At 39.0% G+C, this 12,738-nt stretch overlaps 1 protein-coding gene across 3 annotated transcripts; it reads right to left on the bottom strand.

Moving 5' to 3' along the window:
* Nucleotides 1-286: 286 nt before the first annotated feature.
* nr1h4 (nuclear receptor subfamily 1, group H, member 4) lies at nucleotides 287-11,498 on the bottom strand. Of its 3 annotated transcripts, XM_063875783.1 has the most exons (10): nucleotides 11,299-11,498; nucleotides 10,366-10,524; nucleotides 7,611-7,985; nucleotides 5,952-6,092; nucleotides 4,642-4,784; nucleotides 4,429-4,527; nucleotides 3,645-3,744; nucleotides 3,359-3,505; nucleotides 1,509-1,622; nucleotides 287-1,402 (listed from the first exon to the last, which is right to left on the bottom strand). In XM_063875783.1, exons 2-10 carry the CDS (start codon nucleotides 10,460-10,462, stop codon nucleotides 1,164-1,166), a joined length of 1,455 nt encoding a protein of 484 aa, XP_063731853.1. In that variant the 5' UTR covers nucleotides 10,463-10,524; nucleotides 11,299-11,498; the 3' UTR covers nucleotides 287-1,163. The 3 variants fall into 3 exon arrangements, with proteins under 3 accessions (XP_063731853.1, XP_063731862.1, XP_063731871.1); XM_063875792.1 differs by lacking the exons at nucleotides 10,366-10,524; nucleotides 11,299-11,498 and adding an exon at nucleotides 9,102-9,313; XM_063875801.1 differs by lacking the exons at nucleotides 10,366-10,524; nucleotides 11,299-11,498 and adding an exon at nucleotides 8,662-8,756.
* Between the last annotated feature and the right edge of the window lie 1,240 nt (nucleotides 11,499-12,738).

The raw sequence follows: 12,738 nt of genomic DNA, 5'->3' as shown, positions 1-12,738 counted from the left end.
TCAGTCTTATGCTAATGACACAATTTGTTACATATTGTTCAAATTCCCTGTCAGTTTAATTGACATTGTCTGCACTAAAATATAAAACTATGAACTGATAGACTGAATTCTTAATTACGTTAACAGTTCTCAAACCATGGATCGTCACTACTGCTTTCTACTGTGAGCTCTCCATGTGGTGGTGTTGCTGCTGCACCTTGCATCAGTGCTACAACACTACAATGAATTACAACTACAGCAAATAAAAGCAGTACACAAAGAAGGACGATAGATAAAAGTCAGCAGCCAATCGTAAATATCTTTTAATTATCAAAAGGAAATTACTTGCGCAAAAATACAGTTAAACTCTTGCATTTGAGGTGCATTACTGATAACCCACTGACATGAAATATAAGCTCTTAAAAGCACTGAAATGTAGGAATAATAACAAGTCGTTGTTTGTTAGCTGCTGCAGGTAATATATGGGACCTTCATCAGTCTTAGGGTTATTGATAGTGTAACATTCAGCCCATATTATTTGAGGAGTTTGAGCATGATTTATCTCAGTTAAATAAGATTGAGTTTCATAAAGAGTATGGGGGGGGTCAAGAAGAACTGTTATGTCTGTACATGTACCCATTAATAGTAAACTAACAGGTCTGAAGAATGTTCTAAAGTAAACCTTTGTCCTGATAATCTTATTTATTGACTTAGAACATACAACTTTGGCATGTAGTATTTACAGCAAGTACATCTAGCAAGTACTCTTACACAAATAAAAAACAAGCTTATATAATCTAAAGTTAGCACTCCTTATGAGCGCCATCGTTTCTTTTAATACGTTTCAGTGTTTGTACTTGTCGGACTTAAGGTGTTTTGTTGTACACAACCTTTCAACATTTTCCTCTTTGCACTGAAAACATCTCAACAAAGAGTCAAGTCAGAGTTGGCTGAATCACAGTGAAAAGACATGAAAATGAGCCATAAAAAATCCAAGCGCAGAATAAAGAAAACCTTTCACCGATTCATGACTAATGCCATCAACAGGTGGTACAGGGATTTAATTCCAAATCCTCATATCATCCACTATAAATATGTGCTCTATTTGTACCATGTATTTGTCTTGCAAGTTGAAATGTTCATGTTATCATTCCTCTGCAGGCTTCTCCACCTCTCCTGGTTGGTCACTGCACGTCCCAGATCTCACAGAGCAGCGGCGTAAACTTGTGGTCGTTGGTCTTCCAGGAGGTGAGCATCTCTGCGTGGTAGTGGTGTAGTGTTCTCAGCTCCGTCAGGCGTCCCAGCAGGCGAGCAAAATACTGCGGCTCCTGTGGGTGCTGCAGGACACACAGCTTCCTCAGCACGTCCAGCATGGACTCCTGGAGTCTCTCTACTGCCTCATGGCTCTTCACGTAAGGCCGTTCTGGAGAGGATGATAATTAGCCTCTCAGAACATCAAAAACTGTAGGAAACACTCCTCAAATTACCAAATGCTATGGGATCATTAAAAGCTGTGGATAATGGCTTACCTGGTGTCAGGATGGTTATCGTGGTGAGGATCGCCTGTTCCTCCGGTGTCATGTGGAGTTCACCAATGCTTTTGTAAAAGTTGAACATGGGTGTCATGAATTCGTCTGACATACCTGCAGAATGAAATGCATTCCTTTATCAAAAAACAAATAACTTACTGTAGCTTTGACACATATACACTAACATGGCAACAGCCTGGATCACAGATAAGTGGTTACAACACACACAAGAGAAAAACTAAAGGAACCAAATTGTTGAATTTATGGGCAACTTTTGTGGTTATCGACCATTAGGCTCTTTTAAACATTAAACGTTTTGAATCTGCTGGAGCATCTATGTATTTGTATTTACTGGAAATCTTTCTGACAACAACATTTAAACTTGGATGTTTGAACCTTGAAGTTTTCAGATTTTTAACCCTCAAAAAGAGATGTGATTTATAACTGTATGCAGATGATGATGGTGCAGGACAACAGAGATTCAAAACTTTAAAAAATAAAAGACTTCTATATATCTGGTAGTATGAATGAACAAGAAGTAGTGCGAGAAGAGAATAGGCTTGTTTTACAGCCAGGACATTCAATCAACAGCCCTCCCTAATCTGTGTTAATATTTATCTTTATGATCACAAGGAAAACAGAAAAGGGTAACTTAAAGGTTGGCAAAGGGAATATTATTCTGAGCAATATATACGTATGAATCTGAATTGCATCCAAAATAACGGTTTTGGCTAAGCAAAGGAGGAAAAAGAGACAACTTTGGAATGCTAAAAGTACTGTCAATTGCACAATCATCACCTGGTCCTTTGTGCAAATTAAACACAGCTGTAGTAATGCTGTAGAAAGAGGACCAGCCTCATTAATTTCTAATCAGGGACACGTTTTTGAGAGACCTTAATCATATGCAAAATTAAAACGCCTTTGCTTTTCTTCTTTTATTCCTTTTTATTTCTTAAGAAAATGATTCAATAATAACTGCAGATTGATAATTACAATGTGCTCTCTATATCATTTGAAATGTTTGCTTTCACTTTGCTGGCAACAGTTCCTACTCACCACATCATCAAGCATTCAGAAATGCCAGTGAGTCTCTGAGGGAGAGAAGTGGACAATAGCACTCTTGATGTTTTGATAAAGAACAATAGTCTCTTCAGACAGCTTTGCTCCCTTATTCTCCCAGACTGTCCTTTAGTGTAAATGTCTCTTATCCCCAGCATTCAAACCAGAGCTGCGCTGAGGGACCCAGTGACTCACACACACCCCCACCATCACTGTCTGTCTAACTGTCCAACCTGGATGACATGGTGACACCTCGCATACATAAAAATGATTTCTTAAAGCCACCAAACTAGTAAGCAATTTGATATGGAAGTAATGTATAAAAAAACAAACTATATGAATGCTTAAATAAATGGAATCCAGTGCCGCAGAAGAACTGTTTTTTTCTTTGGCTGACGTCCTTTACCTGTCACAATGCCCACGCACATGCCAGAACTGAGTGAAACTGTACCCAAGCAGGGTGTTTGTGCATGTGTAACCTACACCTAGCCAGAGATCAACAGGTCAGCACACATCTCCAAGCTGGATCACACAGATCAGGCAGATCAATTATTCAACAAGGATATGACTACACCTGGCTGCTTGGCTGGAGGTGGAAGTACACATGTCATGATGCTGCATGTGCAAATAAAAGGCCTAAAGACTCTTGAAGGTCAAAATTATTTTGAATATTTTCTATGATAAAGACCATGGTTTCTACTAGAAAAACAAGGATTAGTGTGTTTCTACCAACTGAAAAAATATACAATATGTTGTGCGTTACATTTTATGGATAACTGTTGCTGACTCACCACTCTTGCGTATTCTCTCCTCTAAAACCTCTGTGTGTCCGTTGGGCATCTTTTTGCTGAGAACCTGAGCTGAGCGCAGGAACATGGCCTCCACAGCCGAGCCCTTTAGCAGAGCGATCTGATCCTCACGATCCAAGGAGAGAAAGCCTGCCAGAGGCATCAAACCACTCATTACATCCAGCCTTAATGTTTTTCTACTGCACTGATGTTGTGGTATGTCATCACCCATGGTCCTAATATTATACACTGGCTATTTGTTATAATATTCTCCATGTGGAAACAATACCTGGAATGTTTTTTGTAAACTCCACCAGAACTTGAACTTGACTTGTTGCCACTTCTGTCAACAGTAGGAAGTTTTCCTCTGCGCTGTACTGTTCTTGCAGCTGCAGGAAAACAACAGGAGTAAACAGCACTGAACAAGATCCACAGAGAGATAACCAACCAATGTTGCTTTAACTCCACCAGCAATAGGTTACAACAACTATACTGTATGTAGTGCTTATTGTGTCATCAGAGGTCTTGTCATCATGTGAACTGCAGTCTGAAATGTAGATACATGTCAGACAACTGGTCAGAGAGTGTTTCTGTATTGGCTTTGTGTAAATAGGCTACACTCTGTGGCCAATTCTCACAAATGTATATTTTAAATCTTTGAAGGGGACATATTAAGGAAGACTAATGTGTTGTTGGGCATGCATTGAGTATCTGGAGCCTTTCAACTCACAAAAGTTGGAAATGTATGAAGCCAGGCAGTTTTGTTAGGGCAGCTTCAGTCAGAAAACATGTTTTGGCTCCTTATGATTACAGTATTTCCAAACAAAGCTTTGATATTGCAAAGCAGTGGGCATAAAAAGACCGGAGTGAAGCAGAGCTTTTCAGTGTGGTGGCGAATGTTATATTCAGATGTACAGCAGGAGCAATAAAATGTTATTTTTTTCTTGTTGTCAAAGCATAAAAACATGTTGTAGTAGAAACCAATAATACAAGTAGGAACCAAAAATTGGTAATAATATTTCCCATGAATTTTCAACATTTCAGTAATTTAAGTGATATACAAGCTAATATACCAGTTTTTTGGTCACATCTTGAGGAATTTGATGTCTGTTGTAAGCATCTACGATGGCTTTGATAAGTGCCCGCTGCTCTTTGGTGATTTCCACTTTTTCCTGAACATAAAACAGAAGACATCATTGTGGTGACAACTCTTTTGGATTGGATTGAATAACTCAATATTGTTGGATAACTCCACTTATTCACAGCATGGCAGCCGGTGTGTGTACCTTGGACAGTTTGGTGGTTGAGGTGACCTGTTTGTTGTCTGTGTTGTCCGCTGCTTCTGTCTCATCTCCGGTCGACTGTCCCGGGGAGGTCTTAGTGTTCTTTCGCAGCCTTTTAGACTTACACTGGATCTCCGTCAGCAGGCCTGCCAGCGGTGATAAAGGCTTCACTATGTGTGTTAAATACCTCACAGCTCTCAGCATTTGTAAATGTTCATTATCTTATATCATGATGTCATATAAGCATCAGTACCAAAACTTCATGGTCAAGTGTAGTGAGTCATTTTCTTCTATCAATCTTAATAGCAGAACGTATAACCCAAGTAATTGATCCAAATGTCACACATTACATTTAGCTAAGTCATTGCGTGATTTTCTTTTTGTTCCTTATGATTTATTGTTTTTCAATTGTACTGTTCCTGCATCATAATGTAATGATGTGTTCATTGTTATGTTGGTTGCACTGACCAAAGGGAAATATATATTTTTACTTAACTATCCTTTATCATGAACAAAGTATACTAATACTAATGAACAAAGTGAACTATAGGTCCTACACGTTCAACCATAAATAACTTCCCTATTTAAAAAATACTTGAAAATGTGAGAGGTTGAACAAATCCCCCCAGTAAATTAGCATCTGTCATATACACTATGACCAAAACAATCTAAGAAGTGTGTTGAGCTTTTACTGCTCCAGCAAATCATTAAAGCCTGCCGCCTTGCAATATGTATCACTTGCGTGCACTATTTATGAGCAACAGGAGTCTCGTCTATCCACCTGCTCTTTTTGACTCCCAGCTCTTTTTCGACACAATAACTAATCATCCTTTAGAGATTTTGAAAGTATACTTTCACATCTACAATTTCTGTCTACATATTAATTATACTCAGCTTCTGAAACAAGAAGAGATTACATTCCCAAATAACAAGATGTCACGATGCAAAAATCCATAGCAACTTCAAAGGTGTTAATTTCTCTGAATGGATCTTAAGGTTTCTGTTCAACTATTTCTATTCCTGTATTAGCAACTGAAGCTGGACCTTTCTATTGTGTGCTAAGTGACATCCAACCCTCCGGTAAAATTCAACAGGCCATGTCAGAATGGAAAATGAAGGCAGCCTTTGACAGCCTCTCTTGACTCGACTAAATAAGGTGTCCATGAGGATGGTGCAAAAGAGTTTTAATTGATGTGTAGCAGTAAATACAAATGCGTCTATCAGTTTTCATTCCAAATTGCATTGATGAAAAATCCTTTAAACATACTGTCACACAATAAACATGAAGTGTCTTAACGATCAGCGATACTCACATTCAGCCAGCATTCCCATCTCTTTGCACTTTCTTAGCCGGCACTCTTGGCATTTCCTGCGCATGTACATGTCCATCTCACAGTTCCCGCCACTCTTGCATTTGTACACAGCATTCTTGGTTATGCTTCGTCTGAAGAAACCTGAACATGTTTGACAAAAGCAGAAATTATCATGAGCCAGGTACAGAAGATGCTGATACAAAGCCAAGACATTTGTACTTGTCCTTAATGTTTTCCATACTTTTTACCTTTGCTTCACAACATTTTTTAACTGTGCTTTTTAATAATATTTGTAACTACATCATTAAAAAAAACATTCACCAACTTGACAAAACATGCGCAACATTTACTGAGAACGCAGCTTAAACAAAAAGCTACAAAAACTCTGCACACAGCTGGGACCGGAGCGACTGTTGACATTGGCAGATTACATTGGCCAACAACCCCTGTCACAGAGTTAGTCTGTTTCATAATTGTAAATGTTTCAGTTGTTAGTATGACTAGGTTAGATATGTTAGCTTACTAGCTTACAGCAGATCTGAAATAATATCTTTGTGGTATTTCTACTTTTAGAGTTATGAACCTGATCTTCCTCTACACATGGTCAGCTATTTAATTCATGCTTTGCTTCATGAATATTTCAGTTGATTTACCAAAAAGATCAGAAATAAGGCGATATCAGTTACATTCTTACAAACTGATCAAATAATTTCATGAAGAGACCGCATTGAACCCAGCTGGCAATGCTCCAGCACATGCTCCAGCGTGCGCGCGCACACACACACACACACACACACACACACACACACACACACACACACACACACACACACACACACACACACACACACACACACACACACACACACACACAGAATAACTTTGGAACAGTTATTAGACATTCTGACACAGAGCATCAAGCAGAATAGCATGCATTAGCGTAACGGAGCTCAGGTTGCTCCTGCATTGTGCAGCAGAAAGCTGAGAGGGAACCCAATCTGGCAGCAGCACCGGGTAGACCCGAGCCTATTCTCAGTGAAATGGAAGGACAGGCCAGCTGCTGCACTCCTGGCATTGTCCAAATTTTCAGTGTGGAATTACACTCATAGCCATTCACCGGGGGTAAGACCGGAATCACGGCGAATTTGCAGCGTCACAATACATTGGGAGGAGCAGCTAAAGGCCACGATTCCAGGGTCACAAATTGGATAATCTTTTCATGAAGAATGTTTTTCTTTTATCTATCTATCTATCTATCTATCTATCTATCTATCTATCTATCTATCTATCTATCTATCTATCTATCTATCTATCTATCTATCTATCTATCTATCTATCTATCTATCTATCTATCTATCTATCTATCTATCCACCAGCCTACCTACCTATCACTGTCTGTCTGTCTGTCTGTCTGTCTGTCTGTCTGTCTGTCTGTCTGTCTGTCTGTCTGTCTGTCTGTCTGTCTGTCTGTCTGTCTGTCTGTCTGTCTGTCTGTCTGTCTGTCTGTCTGTCTGTCTGTCTGTCTGTCTGTCTGTTTGTCTGTCTGTCTGTCTGTCTTTCTGTTGTATACATATATCAATCTTTATCTTTTTAAGGATTTGCAATGTGTCATTTTCCAGGGAAATCTGCAACAACAGAGAGGGGCACCGCTTCTCTCACCTTTACATCCCTCACAGGTTAGAGCGTTATAGTGGTATCCAGAGGCCTTGTCTCCACACACCACACACAGTTCCTCCCCTTTGACCCTTCCCGCCTGCGACATGTGTCGTGTCCTCTTGCACACGGCAGGCACCACAGCTGCTACATCCTCCATCTCAGCATCATAACCGACCTCCAGGGGTCCTTTCCTTAGTTCATATATCCCTGTGTGAGAGTACCATTCGTCTCCATTGTACTGAGGGTAGAAGTTCTGACTGGAGTAGTAAGGGTTGGAAGACATAGTCGGCTCCATGGAAGGATACTGTGTGCTGGGATAGGTGAAGGGTAAGATGTCAGGGTCCTGCAGGAAAGGACTGCCTTGGTCTGCCAGAATATCTAAGAATGAAGGATGGAGAGAAGGATTATAAAAACCACCTAAAAACAGCATGTACGCACTTAACGTCCATTTCTTGCTTTTTTTCTCAGATTTGACCTGCTTCTTGTGGCCCCCGAATGGAGATAAAATAATGAAAGATCTCCTTGTCAGCAGAGGAAACCCAACCTCTCTGACAATGATCATGAGATATAGCCTTGAAAAAGCTTGTAAATGGACCTTGAGATAAGATTACATTCCCCATTTCAAGGTCAAGAATGAACTTTGATATAACATAATTTAGCCAAACATAAAATAATCTTAAATGTTAGAAATCAATCAAATAGAAAGAGTAGTTTAACTGGAAAATTGACACATTTTCTTCAGATCCCAAAATTGGGACAACATTATTTCAAAGATTAAATATCAGATAGAGACAACAATACCAATGTGTCCCTACCGCTGATCTATCAGTTAAATAATCATTAATAAACATTAACAAAGCTCTGTTTTCTGCTGCTTGACCACTCACTCAAACAAACAAAATACTACTCTTTTAAACCAATTACATGATATGAAAACATGCTTTAACATTATGGACAGATTCCTTAAATAAGACCGCTTGAGTTCAATTGTGTAACACACCAAAGAAAATACATTTTTGTAGATGTTAAATCACTTTAATTTGTATAAACTCACACATTTGTCTGGAAGGTGCTGTCAGTTAGATACCTCATATAATTAAACCCTCAACTTTGATAAGGAAACACTCCACAAGACAGTTTTATTGTGCTTCCCTGCAGAAGCTTGTTACTGGAACAGAAACTGGCTCAGCAGTAGTCGGTTACCCTCACAACACATATTATAAACTCATAAATGATTAACAACTTGCTTGCACAGAGCACACTGTCTTTTAGAGTGACATCAAACCTGAACTACGAACAGGTTGGCACTTGTGAAACAGGTACAATAATATTAAGCAGATGTAGTTTGTTATTTTATCATTACAGACTTCCAGATTAATTTTCAACGGTACAGCGATTTTTTATTTTTAGTCTACAAGAAAAATCCCTGAATCAAACTTGCCATATAAGCCAACAGACACTCTCCAACACCTGTGAAGTATGCGTAACACTGACCTCTTGAAGACTTGGTCTGGACCATGGCCATCTCGTGCAACAAAACTCTCAAAATAAAAGACTTTCCTCCCGATCCCAACAGTCCAGTAGTTAAACAATCCTTCTTCTGCCTCTAACTAACAACAACCATCTTTCATGTAGTTCGTTTGATGGGAAACCTTCCTTTATACGTGAACAGCACATCGAGTACTGAACTCCTTGACGCTTGCTTGAGAAATCTAAAGGGGAGCAAAGGTTTCCACGGCTACTCATTAACCACACAGTCACATTTCTTTACATCACTACAAGTAGCAGAAGTCATTTACAGATTTGGGTATTAGTACTGATGGACTGCTACTGTATGGTGTTGCTTGAATTTGTGATTGGCCAAACAAACACAGATGTGAAGGGAAACATTTTGCCTGCATGTTTGTATTTTGACAAAAAAATCGAAGATCTGATCTGATGTTACAGCTTAACTTTGTACCGCTCCATCACCACCTAACCTCATATTCGAAATGTGTCTTTCAGATGTATTGATATTGAAATACATTTATAAATATTTACCAATACAACCTTTACAAATAGGGTTAATAAAACAACCAATTCCACTAGAAAGACACAGAGTGATCCTGGTCACCTTTTGGTCCTCTGTGTTTTTTTACAGTTAGGTTATTCCAGATTGCGTTTGCAACTGCAATAACTTGAAATGAAAGTAGATGATTCAATTATTATCTTTCCGTCTTCTTATTTCACTTATATGCTTGTTTGCTAACTAGTTTTGGACAGCCATGTGCATCACATGTTGTTACAACTCACAGGGTGTGTCTTGCACAGTTTGCTTCAAGCAGTTGCAAGCAAGTAGTTGATTGGTTGATTTGATAATAATCTAATGTGTATGTTGAACACATATGATATAGTTTTTATATAACATTATCAGGATAATGTTTTGGGATCTGATTGATAGAACAGCTGTGTTGATAAAGGGGGAGAAAGGCTTTGGTCTAGAGTGAGTAATTTTAACAAATATTAGGTTGCTTTTTTACCTGTCATGTTTGGGTGAGATTTTAAATTTGGCGATAAGGTTTTCATGAACAAATACCTGCAAAAACAATGACGTTACCCTCAACTTCAGTTGTATAAGGCTAAAATAAACATAACTGTGCTAAACATCCACGTGTTGTTGTCACTGTGAGCATGTTCGCATGCTAGTATTAGCATTTTGCTCAAAGCAATACAGTGGCTGTATTCTTTCTGTGACCTGTTTCCTGCTTAATAGACTTACCAAAGAGGTGGGAGCTCTCTGTGATGGAGAATTCATCACTGGGTGGGATTTGCAGCGGTTCCACCACAGTAAAGTCATAGCCCACCCACTCATTCATTCAAGACGGTCGTCGGGCACCAGCAGAGTTTGGACTTTGCAGAAGAGAGACTCTGGGTAAATCTGTAACAAGCATAACAATTATGCAATTTGTGATCCTTGGTAAAGATCTTCTTGACACTCTTATAGGTCTGCAGGATCTTTTGAAACCTGCACCAGAATGAACTTAAACATCAGCCTTGGAGTCTCTACATCACCACAGCTGACAAGTATTGTCTCCCAGACAGGGATGAGATGTTCAGTAGCCTACATGGGGGTGGGGGGTGAAAGTCAACCCATAATAACGACCCCCTAAGAGCAAGTCATAGAGTTTTTTGTTTCTGAATCCTTTCAGAGCAGTTATGACATTTCACATATTCAAGTACACATTTACTAGGAGCTCGTTTGACTTGATGTAAGCTTTAAATAGATCTGTGTTATGTTATCTTTCTAAGATAAATATCACTAAAATATTGCAAGCAAGCCTTCAGTTACAGATAGAGGCTCGTTTAATCAAAGGGTAAAGGCTGACTTGTAACTACAATCTATCAATTTGAATAACATACATGCTTTTAAATGTAACCGTAGCCTTTCTGGTGTCAAGGCCACTGCATGGTCACATGTGAAACATTACTTTCATAGACATAGATCTGCCACAGATTTTTAATTAACTCAGTGTAATTTCCCCTGAGATCCAAGAGCAACCCACAGTGATTTAGAAACCCCTGGACCTCTTTAACAACCCCACAAAACAGCCAAACCTCACACATACTGTAATAGCACGTCGCAGACTCATAAAGAATCACCTGCTTACCAGTGAACTTGAAATATGTTCGAACTCAAGTTCACATTTCTTACCTTGTGGTGGTTAGTTGATTTTGAATTCCTGCCTGCTAACGTTCCTCTTTTTCAGCTTTGTTTCCGATTTCCACACCGGGAGCTACAGTTTAATCAACGTTTACTAATGAACATTACGTTGCTTGTGTCTGGACTCTAGTGAAAGCATTTGTGACCAGTTGAGGTCAGGGAGAAATGCATGGTGGTTATTAATTAAACTGTCCATTCCTGTCCATGTCAACCCCAGCCCCCTCCCACAAACACAATCTCTCCCCCCAAAAAAAACCCTCTTTATCTCACTAAGACAAGTGGCTGCCTCATGAATTCTCCAGCACACCAGAAGTCCCACCCACACACACACATTACACATGGAACATACATCCAGTCATTAGCAAACAACTGGTGTTGGTGCGAACAGAAGCTGAGCAGAAATGTTGCTATCAGTCCAAATACTTTTTGAAAAATAAACAGAGCATCGGGGTGTCTCTTCTTTTCACTGAAACATCCACACTACACTGAAGGTTTTATAATATTATTTTGAAGCACAGAGATTTATTGTTTGAAAAAAAACTCAAGTAGACTATATCAATCATTGCTGTCCTTCCTTGAACTAATCAAAGTTATTTTATCATGTCACTGCTAGTTCAATTTGAAATAACTGTCATATGGGCCCAAATTTGTCTTGGTGTAGTCTTAAGATTTACCTACGCACACAGGAAACTGAAATCTTATTCTTTATACACTCCTTAATTTGTCCAAAATACAATAGTTTAATCATTGATGGGTTGTTGCTCCATCCAAAGAGGCCCTTCTGAGTCAACAGACAATCTCTCAGAAATAAACAGAACCTTTGCTATTGGCTGCCGGCTGTTTGTGGACTATCTGGTCTGTGTTTGAGAGCATGTAGGGTATGAGCTGGCAGTGATGACTTCAGAGAAAGGACAAACACACAAACTTTACTGAACATGTTAAAAAGTTATATATTGTCCAATAAAGCTGGAGCTGGGTCTCCAGGTTTTTCTCCAATTTGTTGTAGTTTCAATGTAATAATAGGTTGATTGATCATAATACAGAAAGTTGCAGTATAGGTACCCAGTGCCTAGGGCTTGTTCCATGCAAGAGCAAAATGTATTAACGTTTAAGAGCGTATATACTCAATTCAAGTTCCCCTGCTTTGTAACTTATCCATATCTACATGTCTATGATTCTTACTTGTTGTTTCTGTACATTTAACGTTATTAGTGATGTTTTCTCTTTGAGTTATTTCTCAGTAGATAAAGTCTAAAAACGGGTGACGAATATCTGGACCAGTAATTGTTTTTTTGGTTGTGAAAATGAAGCAGACAAGATAGATAAGACAAAGGATGTTTACCACAGCGTGATGAGAAACAGAGCAGTCTTTGGAATATTTTAAAATGTCTAATTTGAGCCCACTAACATAAACAGGCAGCATTAAGGACA

The sequence above is a fragment of the Eleginops maclovinus genome, chromosome 2, assembly GCF_036324505.1.
Source record: "Eleginops maclovinus isolate JMC-PN-2008 ecotype Puerto Natales chromosome 2, JC_Emac_rtc_rv5, whole genome shotgun sequence".
In the NCBI taxonomy this organism is placed as follows: Eukaryota; Metazoa; Chordata; class Actinopteri; order Perciformes; family Eleginopidae; genus Eleginops; species Eleginops maclovinus.
This window is presented reverse-complemented; position numbering and strand designations above follow the sequence as displayed.